This window comes from Lissotriton vulgaris, chromosome 2_2, assembly GCF_964263255.1.
Source record: "Lissotriton vulgaris chromosome 2_2, aLisVul1.2, whole genome shotgun sequence".
In the NCBI taxonomy this organism is placed as follows: Eukaryota; Metazoa; Chordata; class Amphibia; order Caudata; family Salamandridae; genus Lissotriton; species Lissotriton vulgaris.
In genome coordinates this window covers 11,440,672-11,457,133 of record NC_141688.1, presented here as the reverse complement: position 1 = coordinate 11,457,133, position 16,462 = coordinate 11,440,672, and the positions used below count along the sequence as shown (strand labels likewise).

Sequence of the window (16,462 nt, the reverse complement as noted above, 5' to 3'; positions counted from 1 at the left end):
TCCAGAGCGACGTGCACGCCCACAGCCTCACAGTTAACCCCTGTTGACGCCAGAGACTGCAAAAGGTCCCCGGCTGAATTAATTGGCATAGGCTCTGCCTAGAGTGAGTTTTTATTGGCAGCAAGCCCTCCCTCCACCCTCTACTCAATTTTGACACAGTTTTTTCTGCAGTGTCTTGACTTGCTGCAGGGTTTTTTCACTCCCCCTGAATTTTGCCTTTGGTAACATTATCATACCTAGTGGGCATATTATTACACTTCTAGTGTACAATGAGTGATTATTATTATGATGAGGAAGGGGACTATGAGGAGGAGGCGTCAGAATCTCTGGAACAGGACTTGGTGGAGGCTCTTGACAGGGGAGTGCAACACTCCATGAATAAGGAGGATAGCTCCTCCCACCAGAAACTCCCAAGCAACTTGAAACCCATCCCTTCCCTCCAGGCCACACCCATACCCTGAGGCATATAACCCTGTGACCTGCCATTCAACAACCTGTACATAACAAGCACAAGAAGCCGAACAGGGAGGGAGGGATGGGAACCTGGACTGGGACGGGGAGGGCTACGACTGGGAGTAATGAATATCAACGGTGAGTAACTGGTCATTACCTCCTCGTCAGCCCTCCCCGTCCCAGTCCTAACTACATGAGCAGATACCAAAGCAATAATCGGCTTCACTCAGTAGCAAAAAGCAGACTTTATTAAAGCACATAAAAAAGTCACACCACCGGAGCAGAATGCAACACAGCATCCCCAAACCCAGCAGAATCAGTACCCCCAACCACCAAACGATAATGGGACATAAAGGTGTGTGGAGAACCCCAGGTAGCAGCCCTGCAGATTTCAGCCATGGAAGCCCCCTGAAAACAAGCCCAGCAAGCCGCCACCCCTCGAGTCAATCGACCCTGAACAGACCCCGGAGCCAACACACCACAGGCCACATATGCAGCACTAACAGCCCACCACAGCCAACGACTGAGGGTAGCCCCAGAAGGCTTCAGACCTTGACCAGCCAGTCCAAAAGTCACAAAAAGGGATTCTACCCTACAAAACGGCTCAGTACACATCAAATAGAATTATAGAGCTCTCTGAACGTGCAAAGAGCGCAGCCGCACCTCAAACCCTGAAAGAGGATCAGGAGATAAAACAGGCAAAACCAGATCCGCAGAGCAGTGAAAGAGGAAGGGACCTGGGGAACAAAGGAAGGATCAGGCCGCAGTGCCACCCGAGCAGGAAAATAAACGTAAAAAAGGGGCCGAACAAAGCAAGGAGCCCAACTCCCCAATCCGCCGAGCCGACGTAACAGCCACAAGGAACAGCACCCTGATCGTCAGAAACCTCACAGACACCTCCAGCAGAGGCTCAAAGGGAGCTCCCTGCAAAGCCCCCAAAACCAGAGGCAGATCCCAATTAGGAGCAAAGGTCCGAATGACAGGCTTCGGAAGGAAGCAACCCCGAAACAAACGGGACACCAGGGGAACCACCGGGTCACAGACCGAACCCCGAAAGGCCCGAACAGCAGCCCACTGAGCCCTCAGGGAGGACACAGCCAGACCCAAGTCAAAGCCAGCCGCCAAAAAGTACAAGACATGCACCGGATCCGCCTCCAAAGCAGACCACCCACGCGCCGTACACCAAGACTGAAAAGAAACCCTATGCCCGGCATAGGATATGAGAGTCGAAGGGCGCCTGGACCTCTGAATAAACCCCGCCACCAAAGGAGAACACCCCAATGCCACAAGGGTCAACCTTTCAACAGCCAACCCGACAGTCTCAGGCGGGCCAGACACTCCAGAGACAGAGGGGGAAATGACAAGGGACAAGGGACCACCGGCAACCTCCAGCAAGGCCCCACAGCCAACTTCAATAACAGAGGGAACCAAGGCCTCTGGACCAACCCGGAGTAACCAGGATCACAGAAGCCCGATCCAGCTTGACCTACAGCAGGACACGCCTAATTAGAGCAATAGGGGGAAAGGCGAACATCAGGCCCCCCTCCCACCGGAAGGACAGGGCATCCACCTTCCAAACCGCGGCAGATCGAACCAGAGAACAAAACGTCTCCCTCAAGGCGTTCCCCGGGGCTGCAAACAGGACCACCACCGGGACCCTGAACCGGGCCATCAGGCAACCAAAGACTTCCAGAGACAGGCACATGTCCGACAGGGAGGGAAACACCCTGCTCAGGCGATCCACCTCAGAGTTCAAAATCCCAGGCAGATTTAAAGCCCTCAGAGAAAACAAGTTAGGCTCCGCCCACAGACTGATACTTTGAGCCAACAAATTGAGGGAAGCCACCCTCGCACTCCCCTGGCGGTTGATATAACACACCACCACCGTGTCGTCTAACCGCACCATCACATCCCTTTGGAGGATCCAAGGCAGAAAATGAGACAACACCAACTGAACCGCCTTCAATTCCCGCCAATCCGAGAACATTTCCGCCTCTCTTCACAGATCAAAGACCCTGCACCGACTCCTGACGCAGGACCGCACCCCAACCCAGGACGCTGGCGTCGGTTGTCAGGAACACCTCACTTGGGACACAAAGGGCGAGTCCTGAAAGAGGTGCCGAACCAACAGCCACCAGGACAACTCCCGGGCGATGGACACACTCCCCAGAACCAACAGCTCGTAAACCAGAGAGGCCGGATCCCAATGCCCCAGAAGATGATTCACCAGGGGGTATAAGTGTAAACGAGCCCCACGGAACAATCATCACAGCTGCGGACATCAGCCCCTGGACACGCAACCAATGGGAAACCGTGGAAGATCGAACCCCCAACACCATTTTCAGTTCGTGCACAAGAGTCAGTCTGCGGGGCTCTGACAGGAAGACCTTTCCCAACCTGGTGTTGAACACTCCCCCAATGAACAACAGTTTCTGAGTGGGGTGAAGATGGGATTACACCAAGTTCAGAATCCACCCGAACCGTAGAAGGAGACTGCAAACCTCCCGGGAACGTGACTGAGCCCGAAGGAAAGAAGAGGAAGAAATCAACCAATCGACCAAGTAAGGTAAAACCTGTTTACCCTGAGCATGCAACAAACCCACCAAGGGCGCCAACATTTCAGCAAACACCCTCGGAGAGACAGACAGGAACTGGCAGTGATCCACCCCTACACAGAAACGCAGGAACCTCTGTGAATCCGCGTGCACTGGCACATGAAAATAGGCGTCCCGGAGATCAGGAGAAGTCAGGAAATCCCCCACCGACAGGAAGGGAAGAATCAACTGTAGAGTCACCATAATGAATGACCAATCAGGGATACACAAGTTCACCGCCGTCAGAACCAGGACCGGACGGAAGACCCCATTTGGCTTCCGGATCAAAAACAGGATTGAGTAAACCCCCTGACCTTGTTGACTCACAGGCACCCTCACCACAGCCCCCTTTGACACCAAGTCCCGAACTTCGTCCAAAAGAGCATCACATCTTGCCTGAGACCTGGGAACAGGGGCAGCCTTGAACACATCCACCGGAGGAGTCCGAAATACTATTCTTCAGCCCAGCCATACCACCTGTAGGACCCACAGATCCCGAACAAACTCCACGCAGACTGGTAAAAAAGAGGAGAGGCGACCCCCGACCGGCTCCATCAAGGAATTCATCACATAGTCACGACTTGGAGGGACCTGCAGAAGAGGAAGCACCCTGTCGACCCCGGGACAGATGGAAGGAAGGGACACCCCGGCCACGTTCCCTACCACGAAAGGGCTGAGCTGCTATCTTAGATTGAAACGCCTGCCCAAAAGCCCGCTTAAAACCCGCAAACTTCCCTTTCCGAGAAGAGCGGACCGGAGCCAACAATTCTTTGTAATCAGCTGTCTTTTTAATCAAAGCTTCCAAAGGCTCCCCAAACAGCTTAGGACCCGTGAAGGAAATCTTCATCATGGCCGCCTTCTGAGCAGTTTCCGCCTTCCAAGACATAAGCCACAACTGCCTCCTAGCAGCAACCGAGTACCCAGCAGCCGCCGCCGCAGCACTAAGGGAGTCGAAGGACAAGTCTGCCATAAAACACAACTGTTGTTACAACACAGACAAAGACCCAGAGGGATCCACATCCTGCATGAGCTGTGCAGAAATACCCGACAGTCCTTAAGAAGCGACTGAACAAGATAGCTGGTGTAAGCTGCAGACCGAACTGCAAGATTAGAGGCTGCAAAGGACTACTTCAAGGCCCCCTCAACCCGCTTGTCCCCAGGATCAGAAGGCACTGCATCCTCAGACACCACCAGGCTCTGAGACGCCATACCAGCCAGCAGGTAATCCACTCTTACCACAGCCGGAAATTCCTCTGCGAATCCCAGCAAGGGATACCTCCCAGCCAGAAACCAGGGAAAGGCATGTCTGAAAACATCCTTCCTCGCCCCCTCCAGCACCATCCTCACAGACGTATGAATGGGGAGGCTTACAGGAACTTTCTTTAGGTAATTAGTGAAGAAATCTTCAGACTTTCCACTGGAAAGGGAGCATCTTAGTCCCCCTCTTCAAGAAAGAAGCTAGAGACTTGTCTCAAAACTATCGTCATATCGCTCTTTTAGATGCGATAGGCAAGGTTTTTGCTAAATGCCTTCTTAACTCGATTAATGACTGGGTGCTTATGGCTGAAATCTTACCCCATGAACAGACTGGGTTTAGGCAAAAGCATGGCACTCTAGATAATGTGACTGCATTGTAGGTCATAATAGAGAAATATGTCAAGGTTCATGGAGGGGGAGTTTACGGCGCCTTTATTGACTTCTCCACAGCCTTTGATAAAGTGGACAGATCCTTGCTGTGGAGAAAGTTATCTGCTTTAGGAATGCCACCTATTCTCATTAATTTAGTTCGAGCCTTGCACTCAGACACCTGGTGCAGAGTATTGATGGGAGGGGATAGAGGGTTATCTAGAGTAATTTCCACAACAAACAGTTTAAAACAGGGTTGCCTATTGGCTCCTCTGTTATTTTCCTTGTATATAGCTGATCTCCCCCAGGTTTTATCTGCAAGCAAAGGTATAGTTCCGTTCTTGGGGGGTGCCTCAATTGCATGCCTAATGTATGCTGATCATGGATCTCACACCGAAAGGTCTAAATAGTCGCCTGCGTGCCTTATATGAATATGCGGAGAAACATAATTTAAAGATAAATATTGCAAAAGTAAAGTTATGTGCCTGGCGGGGAGGAAAAAGTCAAAATATGCGAACTTTCACTGGTCTGTAGGGGGATAAAGACTAGATGTAGTACAATCTTACATTTTCCTTGGAAAAATAGTTACTAGTAATTCAAGTGAAAAAGCTCATATAGCTAATAATACACGGAAAGCTATTGCCCAAGGGAAGAGTTTGATCACATTCTATAAGGCTACTGGTAGAAGGCACTTTGCGACACTGCTGGAGGTATATCGAACAAAAATTCCAGCATCATCACTTTATGGCATGGAAATAGTTGACATGAAAAGTTGGAGCTTCATGAATGCAACGGAAGGCAAAATTCTACGTAGTCTAGCGTCAACAGCCGCCCTTAGACAGGAATTTGGCTTACGTAGTAGCTGGGTTCAAGGCTTATCAGAAATTGTGCGTTGGGTTTATAACCTGGCAAAGGGAGATCCTGGCACTTTAAGGTACCTTATAAAAACTGAGTTATTGGGAAATTTTAACGAACACTCACTCATTGTAAAGAATTTTAGAATTGCTGCCGATCTTTTGCAATTGGATGCATCAGTTCTATTCACTCTATCCGCATATCAGCTGAAATCTACTCTGAAGTTTGGCCTCCTGGGAATTAGGTTTTAGATTGGATAGGGAGGCTTGTATGGCGAAGAATGGCATTACCCCAGCCATAGACTCTTGTCTAATGAGGAAAGCCCAACCATATGTTGTTTGGAATCTCCCTCACGGAGTCCGGCGTTTACTGTTTTTATTGAGGCAGGATTTACTTCCTTTGAACTCCCTAATGTCCAGATGGTATGGCACCTCATCATTATGTGACTTCTGTAATAGCAATATTCAGGATATGCATCATGTCATCTTTGTGTGTCCGGCCCTAACGGTGCATAGGCGTAAGTGGTTAAAACCTATTTGTCTTCAATTGAGTATTCTTTCAGCTACTACCTTCCTTGCTGCTATTCACAACCCTCCAAATGAAATGTTCTGTTTTAAATTATATAATTTTTTTAAATGTTTCTTAGCGATATATTAGAATGGTTACAAATGTTTATTTATGTCTAAACCGTCTATTTTTCGTTGTATCGTGCTCAGGATTATAAGGTATTGTATTTAATTTGTTAATTCTTTTATGTGGATCTCATATGAGTTCCAAAATCATAAATAAATAAACTTGAAACTTGATGTCTCCATGAATAAGGCGCTAGTTCGCGCTATTACACCCCTTAAGCGCCATGTAACTAAATATGCTCAGCAACAAGGTTGGGTGCCTGCTTTGAAAAAGTCCACGGCGTCTCCAGGCAACCCTCATACCTCTGACTTTCGCAGGTTGGCACAGTCTCTGTCCTCCTCCACATCCAAGGCAGTTGCGGATGATGCTGTAAGTGATGACCACCTTTCTTCTTCATTCTCGGATCACTCACCTCCTCCTCCAAAAAAGAGAAAGTGCAAAGAGCATTTTGTGGATGCCCCAACTCATCCTCCCGGTCTGACCTTTGAACCCACGGACATTGTACATCCACAGTCCACTGCGTGGCTCCCATCCGCGGCGGTGGCGGAGTATGTGCAACAACATATCCGTCAGCCTTTTGAAAAGGAGGTTCGTGCTCGTCTGCGCTCAGAGTGTCCCAGACCAGATCTGGAAAATAACCTGGCAGACACACCAGAGGTGGATCCCACCATGGTGGCTTACCTGCGTAAGTTTGCTAAGGACCCAAAGAAGGGTCTGGACCGGTCCTGGTGTTTGTGCCAGGACAAGGTCCTGGATCTGCTGGACCCCCTTACCAAGATTTTGGATCTCAGCTTCATGGCAAAGGAGTCATCGACGATGGTTGATCCCGATGAGCTGATCGAATGGGCTCAGCGGGCCATTGGCCAACTAGGCAACACCAATTGCACGCTCTCCAGTGAGAGGCGTCGGTCTATTCTCCTCAAACTCGACCCCAAACTGGCAGAGCTTTCCACATCTGAGTCAGGGCCTGCTGCTCAGGGTTTGCTTTTTAGTCAGCCATTTTTGAAGAAACTGACCCAGTTTGTCAACACTTTCAGTGGATTAGACAAAGCCCAGGCCTCACTTCGACAAGCCTTTCATCCGGTTTTCAGTATGGCCGGACGAAACAGGGGACGCTCGTTCAGCCGTTGTCAACAACAACCCAACCAGAGAGGGTACCAGTCCCACAGAGGAGGGAATCAGGATTCCGGCTACTCCCAACGATCAAACTTCTATCCCTCCAAAAAGGGCCGTGGCCAGTACAGGAAGGGACGTTCCGGTGGAAACTCTGGTGGATATCAAGATTCCGCAACTTCAGGTGAGCCTGATTCCTGCATGCAATGTTGTTCTGGGGGGTAGGATACGTTTTTTCCTAGACAATTGGCGCTTGATCTCCAGCGATGCATGGGTGCTGGAGACGGTCCAGTGGTACAAGATAGAGTTTTATCAGCCCCAACGTCAATCCCATCTTCCCTCTCCTCTTTGTTTTTCACAAAGGGATCAGGAGTTCATCACTGAGGAACTCAAGTCCCTTCTCTTAAAGGGGGCGATTGCTCCAACCGTGCATCATCCACAGGGGTTCGTTAGCACGGTCTTCCTCACAGAGAAGAAGGGAGGGGGCTCACAATTGGTGCTCAATCTCAAAGAGTTCAATGGAGGAGTAGTCTACAGACACTTCAAGATAGAGGGAATCCATCTGTTGCGGGATCTTCGGCGCGAGAAGGACTGGATGGTTCGTCTAGACCTCAAGGACGCTTACTTGTCCATTTCCATCTTCCGTCCACAACACCTCTCCATAGCATTAAACTCACCACTGGTGGCAGGCAGCTCTCCCGTTCCTCGTCTGCTCGTGGAAGGAATGGAAGGGGCAGAACACGCACACGTGCAGTGTCTGCCTCTCTTCAAGCTAAAAAGAAATATAACAAGAAACGAGTCATCACAAGGGAAATAATTATATTTCAGGACAGGAGGCTCCTCCGATTATGCTTATCTCCTTTCTTTAATAGAAATGCCCAGCAGCCATAGAAACAGATAAAAAAACACAATACCCATGAACCCTTGGGGAATAACCATGGAATCTATGCTATATAAGGGGGTGTAGATAGTCCCACTTACTCTTTCTTTGCTGCTCCGCAGCCAGTTAAGTGCTTTTATCTTACCTCTTTGATGTTTGAAGTGTTTTGAATTGTTACTTGCTAAGCGCGTTGCTTGCGCTTCATGCCGTGTTACTGCATCTTTGTTCCGCTTCGTGTCTTGCGGCGTTGCGCATCTGGGAGCGTGTGTCACCTCCCTGGTGACCGGGCACGTGGTGCCCGTGTCCTGTTTCTCGTTGTGGAGTGGGAGTTTAGGGGTTAGGTAGCCTCGCGCTTGCGGCGCAAGCTGCTCTTTTCCTGATGAGGTTGCCGGTGTCCGCGCATGCACGGCTGCTGTTTCCGGCGCTCCGAGCATTCCTCACATACCGGAGCTTCAGAGAAGACCGTCCAGAGCGACGTGCACGCCCACAGCCTCACAGTTAACCCCTGTTGACGCCAGAGACTGCAAAAGGTCCCCGGCTGAATTAATTGGCATAGGCTCTGCCTAGAGTGAGTTTTTATTGGCAGCAAGCCCTCCCTCCACCCTCTACTCAATTTTGACACAGTTTTTTCTGCAGTGTCTTGACTTGCTGCAGGGTTTTTTCACTCCCCCTGAATTTTGCCTTTGGTAACATTATCATACCTAGTGGGCATATTATTACACTTCTAGTGTACAATGAGTGATTATTATTATGATGAGGAAGGGGACTATGAGGAGGAGGCGTCAGAATCTCTGGAACAGGACTTGGTGGAGGCTCTTGACAGGGGAGTGCAACACTCCATGAATAAGGAGGATAGCTCCTCCCACCAGAAACTCCCAAGCAACTTGAAACCCATCCCTTCCCTCCAGGCCACACCCATACCCTGAGGCATATAACCCTGTGACCTGCCATTCAACAACCTGTACATAACAAGCACAAGAAGCCGAACAGGGAGGGAGGGATGGGAACCTGGACTGGGACGGGGAGGGCTACGACTGGGAGTAATGAATATCAACGGTGAGTAACTGGTCATTACCTCCTCGTCAGCCCTCCCCGTCCCAGTCCTAACTACATGAGCAGATACCAAAGCAATAATCGGCTTCACTCAGTAGCAAAAAGCAGACTTTATTAAAGCACATAAAAAAGTCACACCACCGGAGCAGAATGCAACACAGCATCCCCAAACCCAGCAGAATCAGTACCCCCAACCACCAAACGATAATGGGACATAAAGGTGTGTGGAGAACCCCAGGTAGCAGCCCTGCAGATTTCAGCCATGGAAGCCCCCTGAAAACAAGCCCAGCAAGCCGCCACCCCTCGAGTCAATCGACCCTGAACAGACCCCGGAGCCAACACACCACAGGCCACATATGCAGCACTAACAGCCCACCACAGCCAACGACTGAGGGTAGCCCCAGAAGGCTTCAGACCTTGACCAGCCAGTCCAAAAGTCACAAAAAGGGATTCTACCCTACAAAACGGCTCAGTACACATCAAATAGAATTATAGAGCTCTCTGAACGTGCAAAGAGCGCAGCCGCACCTCAAACCCTGAAAGAGGATCAGGAGATAAAACAGGCAAAACCAGATCCGCAGAGCAGTGAAAGAGGAAGGGACCTGGGGAACAAAGGAAGGATCAGGCCGCAGTGCCACCCGAGCAGGAAAATAAACGTAAAAAAGGGGCCGAACAAAGCAAGGAGCCCAACTCCCCAATCCGCCGAGCCGACGTAACAGCCACAAGGAACAGCACCCTGATCGTCAGAAACCTCACAGACACCTCCAGCAGAGGCTCAAAGGGAGCTCCCTGCAAAGCCCCCAAAACCAGAGGCAGATCCCAATTAGGAGCAAAGGTCCGAATGACAGGCTTCGGAAGGAAGCAACCCCGAAACAAACGGGACACCAGGGGAACCACCGGGTCACAGACCGAACCCCGAAAGGCCCGAACAGCAGCCCACTGAGCCCTCAGGGAGGACACAGCCAGACCCAAGTCAAAGCCAGCCGCCAAAAAGTACAAGACATGCACCGGATCCGCCTCCAAAGCAGACCACCCACGCGCCGTACACCAAGACTGAAAAGAAACCCTATGCCCGGCATAGGATATGAGAGTCGAAGGGCGCCTGGACCTCTGAATAAACCCCGCCACCAAAGGAGAACACCCCAATGCCACAAGGGTCAACCTTTCAACAGCCAACCCGACAGTCTCAGGCGGGCCAGACACTCCAGAGACAGAGGGGGAAATGACAAGGGACAAGGGACCACCGGCAACCTCCAGCAAGGCCCCACAGCCAACTTCAATAACAGAGGGAACCAAGGCCTCTGGACCAACCCGGAGTAACCAGGATCACAGAAGCCCGATCCAGCTTGACCTACAGCAGGACACGCCTAATTAGAGCAATAGGGGGAAAGGCGAACATCAGGCCCCCCTCCCACCGGAAGGACAGGGCATCCACCTTCCAAACCGCGGCAGATCGAACCAGAGAACAAAACGTCTCCCTCAAGGCGTTCCCCGGGGCTGCAAACAGGACCACCACCGGGACCCTGAACCGGGCCATCAGGCAACCAAAGACTTCCAGAGACAGGCACATGTCCGACAGGGAGGGAAACACCCTGCTCAGGCGATCCACCTCAGAGTTCAAAATCCCAGGCAGATTTAAAGCCCTCAGAGAAAACAAGTTAGGCTCCGCCCACAGACTGATACTTTGAGCCAACAAATTGAGGGAAGCCACCCTCGCACTCCCCTGGCGGTTGATATAACACACCACCACCGTGTCGTCTAACCGCACCATCACATCCCTTTGGAGGATCCAAGGCAGAAAATGAGACAACACCAACTGAACCGCCTTCAATTCCCGCCAATCCGAGAACATTTCCGCCTCTCTTCACAGATCAAAGACCCTGCACCGACTCCTGACGCAGGACCGCACCCCAACCCAGGACGCTGGCGTCGGTTGTCAGGAACACCTCACTTGGGACACAAAGGGCGAGTCCTGAAAGAGGTGCCGAACCAACAGCCACCAGGACAACTCCCGGGCGATGGACACACTCCCCAGAACCAACAGCTCGTAAACCAGAGAGGCCGGATCCCAATGCCCCAGAAGATGATTCACCAGGGGGTATAAGTGTAAACGAGCCCCACGGAACAATCATCACAGCTGCGGACATCAGCCCCTGGACACGCAACCAATGGGAAACCGTGGAAGATCGAACCCCCAACACCATTTTCAGTTCGTGCACAAGAGTCAGTCTGCGGGGCTCTGACAGGAAGACCTTTCCCAACCTGGTGTTGAACACTCCCCCAATGAACAACAGTTTCTGAGTGGGGTGAAGATGGGATTACACCAAGTTCAGAATCCACCCGAACCGTAGAAGGAGACTGCAAACCTCCCGGGAACGTGACTGAGCCCGAAGGAAAGAAGAGGAAGAAATCAACCAATCGACCAAGTAAGGTAAAACCTGTTTACCCTGAGCATGCAACAAACCCACCAAGGGCGCCAACATTTCAGCAAACACCCTCGGAGAGACAGACAGGAACTGGCAGTGATCCACCCCTACACAGAAACGCAGGAACCTCTGTGAATCCGCGTGCACTGGCACATGAAAATAGGCGTCCCGGAGATCAGGAGAAGTCAGGAAATCCCCCACCGACAGGAAGGGAAGAATCAACTGTAGAGTCACCATAATGAATGACCAATCAGGGATACACAAGTTCACCGCCGTCAGAACCAGGACCGGACGGAAGACCCCATTTGGCTTCCGGATCAAAAACAGGATTGAGTAAACCCCCTGACCTTGTTGACTCACAGGCACCCTCACCACAGCCCCCTTTGACACCAAGTCCCGAACTTCGTCCAAAAGAGCATCACATCTTGCCTGAGACCTGGGAACAGGGGCAGCCTTGAACACATCCACCGGAGGAGTCCGAAATACTATTCTTCAGCCCAGCCATACCACCTGTAGGACCCACAGATCCCGAACAAACTCCACGCAGACTGGTAAAAAAGAGGAGAGGCGACCCCCGACCGGCTCCATCAAGGAATTCATCACATAGTCACGACTTGGAGGGACCTGCAGAAGAGGAAGCACCCTGTCGACCCCGGGACAGGTGGAAGGAAGGGACACCCCGGCCACGTTCCCTACCACGAAAGGGCTGAGCTGCTATCTTAGATTGAAACGCCTGCCCAAAAGCCCGCTTAAAACCCGCAAACTTCCCTTTCCGAGAAGAGCGGACCGGAGCCAACAATTCTTTGTAATCAGCTGTCTTTTTAATCAAAGCTTCCAAAGGCTCCCCAAACAGCTTAGGACCCGTGAAGGAAATCTTCATCATGGCCGCCTTCTGAGCAGTTTCCGCCTTCCAAGACATAAGCCACAACTGCCTCCTAGCAGCAACCGAGTACCCAGCAGCCGCCGCCGCAGCACTAAGGGAGTCGAAGGACAAGTCTGCCATAAAACACAACTGTTGTTACAACACAGACAAAGACCCAGAGGGATCCACATCCTGCATGAGCTGTGCAGAAATACCCGACAGTCCTTAAGAAGCGACTGAACAAGATAGCTGGTGTAAGCTGCAGACCGAACTGCAAGATTAGAGGCTGCAAAGGACTACTTCAAGGCCCCCTCAACCCGCTTGTCCCCAGGATCAGAAGGCACTGCATCCTCAGACACCACCAGGCTCTGAGACGCCATACCAGCCAGCAGGTAATCCACTCTTACCACAGCCGGAAATTCCTCTGCGAATCCCAGCAAGGGATACCTCCCAGCCAGAAACCAGGGAAAGGCATGTCTGAAAACATCCTTCCTCGCCCCCTCCAGCACCATCCTCACAGACGTATGAATGGGGAGGCTTACAGGAACTTTCTTTAGGTAATTAGTGAAGAAATCTTCAGACTTTCCACTGGAAAGGGAGCATCTTAGTCCCCCTCTTCAAGAAAGAAGCTAGAGACTTGTCTCAAAACTATCGTCATATCGCTCTTTTAGATGCGATAGGCAAGGTTTTTGCTAAATGCCTTCTTAACTCGATTAATGACTGGGTGCTTATGGCTGAAATCTTACCCCATGAACAGACTGGGTTTAGGCAAAAGCATGGCACTCTAGATAATGTGACTGCATTGTAGGTCATAATAGAGAAATATGTCAAGGTTCATGGAGGGGGAGTTTACGGCGCCTTTATTGACTTCTCCACAGCCTTTGATAAAGTGGACAGATCCTTGCTGTGGAGAAAGTTATCTGCTTTAGGAATGCCACCTATTCTCATTAATTTAGTTCGAGCCTTGCACTCAGACACCTGGTGCAGAGTATTGATGGGAGGGGATAGAGGGTTATCTAGAGTAATTTCCACAACAAACAGTTTAAAACAGGGTTGCCTATTGGCTCCTCTGTTATTTTCCTTGTATATAGCTGATCTCCCCCAGGTTTTATCTGCAAGCAAAGGTATAGTTCCGTTCTTGGGGGGTGCCTCAATTGCATGCCTAATGTATGCTGATCATGGATCTCACACCGAAAGGTCTAAATAGTCGCCTGCGTGCCTTATATGAATATGCGGAGAAACATAATTTAAAGATAAATATTGCAAAAGTAAAGTTATGTGCCTGGCGGGGAGGAAAAAGTCAAAATATGCGAACTTTCACTGGTCTGTAGGGGGATAAAGACTAGATGTAGTACAATCTTACATTTTCCTTGGAAAAATAGTTACTAGTAATTCAAGTGAAAAAGCTCATATAGCTAATAATACACGGAAAGCTATTGCCCAAGGGAAGAGTTTGATCACATTCTATAAGGCTACTGGTAGAAGGCACTTTGCGACACTGCTGGAGGTATATCGAACAAAAATTCCAGCATCATCACTTTATGGCATGGAAATAGTTGACATGAAAAGTTGGAGCTTCATGAATGCAACGGAAGGCAAAATTCTACGTAGTCTAGCGTCAACAGCCGCCCTTAGACAGGAATTTGGCTTACGTAGTAGCTGGGTTCAAGGCTTATCAGAAATTGTGCGTTGGGTTTATAACCTGGCAAAGGGAGATCCTGGCACTTTAAGGTACCTTATAAAAACTGAGTTATTGGGAAATTTTAACGAACACTCACTCATTGTAAAGAATTTTAGAATTGCTGCCGATCTTTTGCAATTGGATGCATCAGTTCTATTCACTCTATCCGCATATCAGCTGAAATCTACTCTGAAGTTTGGCCTCCTGGGAATTAGGTTTTAGATTGGATAGGGAGGCTTGTATGGCGAAGAATGGCATTACCCCAGCCATAGACTCTTGTCTAATGAGGAAAGCCCAACCATATGTTGTTTGGAATCTCCCTCACGGAGTCCGGCGTTTACTGTTTTTATTGAGGCAGGATTTACTTCCTTTGAACTCCCTAATGTCCAGATGGTATGGCACCTCATCATTATGTGACTTCTGTAATAGCAATATTCAGGATATGCATCATGTCATCTTTGTGTGTCCGGCCCTAACGGTGCATAGGCGTAAGTGGTTAAAACCTATTTGTCTTCAATTGAGTATTCTTTCAGCTACTACCTTCCTTGCTGCTATTCACAACCCTCCAAATGAAATGTTCTGTTTTAAATTATATAATTTTTTTAAATGTTTCTTAGCGATATATTAGAATGGTTACAAATGTTTATTTATGTCTAAACCGTCTATTTTTCGTTGTATCGTGCTCAGGATTATAAGGTATTGTATTTAATTTGTTAATTCTTTTATGTGGATCTCATATGAGTTCCAAAATCATAAATAAATAAACTTGAAACTTGATGTCTCCATGAATAAGGCGCTAGTTCGCGCTATTACACCCCTTAAGCGCCATGTAACTAAATATGCTCAGCAACAAGGTTGGGTGCCTGCTTTGAAAAAGTCCACGGCGTCTCCAGGCAACCCTCATACCTCTGACTTTCGCAGGTTGGCACAGTCTCTGTCCTCCTCCACATCCAAGGCAGTTGCGGATGATGCTGTAAGTGATGACCACCTTTCTTCTTCATTCTCGGATCACTCACCTCCTCCTCCAAAAAAGAGAAAGTGCAAAGAGCATTTTGTGGATGCCCCAACTCATCCTCCCGGTCTGACCTTTGAACCCACGGACATTGTACATCCACAGTCCACTGCGTGGCTCCCATCCGCGGCGGTGGCGGAGTATGTGCAACAACATATCCGTCAGCCTTTTGAAAAGGAGGTTCGTGCTCGTCTGCGCTCAGAGTGTCCCAGACCAGATCTGGAAAATAACCTGGCAGACACACCAGAGGTGGATCCCACCATGGTGGCTTACCTGCGTAAGTTTGCTAAGGACCCAAAGAAGGGTCTGGACCGGTCCTGGTGTTTGTGCCAGGACAAGGTCCTGGATCTGCTGGGCCCCCTTACCAAGATTTTGGATCTCAGCTTCATGGCAAAGGAGTCATCGACGATGGTTGATCCCGATGAGCTGATCGAATGGGCTCAGCGGGCCATTGGCCAACTAGGCAACACCAATTGCACGCTCTCCAGTGAGAGGCGTCGGTCTATTCTCCTCAAACTCGACCCCAAACTGGCAGAGCTTTCCACATCTGAGTCAGGGCCTGCTGCTCAGGGTTTGCTTTTTAGTCAGCCATTTTTGAAGAAACTGACCCAGTTTGTCAACACTTTCAGTGGATTAGACAAAGCCCAGGCCTCACTTCGACAAGCCTTTCATCCGGTTTTCAGTATGGCCGGACGAAACAGGGGACGCTCGTTCAGCCGTTGTCAACAACAACCCAACCAGAGAGGGTACCAGTCCCACAGAGGAGGGAATCAGGATTCCGGCTACTCCCAACGATCAAACTTCTATCCCTCCAAAAAGGGCCGTGGCCAGTACAGGAAGGGACGTTCCGGTGGAAACTCTGGTGGATATCAAGATTCCGCAACTTCAGGTGAGCCTGATTCCTGCATGCAATGTTGTTCTGGGGGGTAGGATACGTTTTTTCCTAGACAATTGGCGCTTGATCTCCAGCGATGCATGGGTGCTGGAGACGGTCCAGTGGTACAAGATAGAGTTTTATCAGCCCCAACGTCAATCCCATCTTCCCTCTCCTCTTTGTTTTTCACAAAGGGATCAGGAGTTCATCACTGAGGAACTCAAGTCCCTTCTCTTAAAGGGGGCGATTGCTCCAACCGTGCATCATCCACAGGGGTTCGTTAGCACGGTCTTCCTCACAGAGAAGAAGGGAGGGGGCTCACAATTGGTGCTCAATCTCAAAGAGTTCAATGGAGGAGTAGTCTACAGACACTTCAAGATAGAGGGAATCCATCTGTTGC

The 16,462-nt window shown here is 49.9% G+C and overlaps 2 protein-coding genes across 2 annotated transcripts; both read left to right on the top strand.

The window, feature by feature from the left end:
- Positions 1-269: 269 nt before the first annotated feature.
- LOC147728936 (uncharacterized) lies at positions 270-7,462 on the top strand. The gene is made up of 3 exons (XM_086959854.1): positions 270-370; positions 6,338-7,327; positions 7,372-7,462. Exons 1-3 carry the CDS (start codon positions 270-272, stop codon positions 7,460-7,462), a joined length of 1,182 nt encoding a protein of 393 aa, XP_086815980.1.
- Positions 7,463-8,888: 1,426 nt separating this feature from the next.
- On the top strand, positions 8,889-16,081 carry LOC147728935 (uncharacterized). The gene is made up of 3 exons (XM_086959853.1): positions 8,889-8,989; positions 14,957-15,946; positions 15,991-16,081. The coding sequence occupies exons 1-3, from the start codon at positions 8,889-8,891 to the stop codon at positions 16,079-16,081; spliced, it is 1,182 nt and encodes a 393-aa protein (XP_086815979.1).
- Positions 16,082-16,462: the final 381 nt, after the last annotated feature.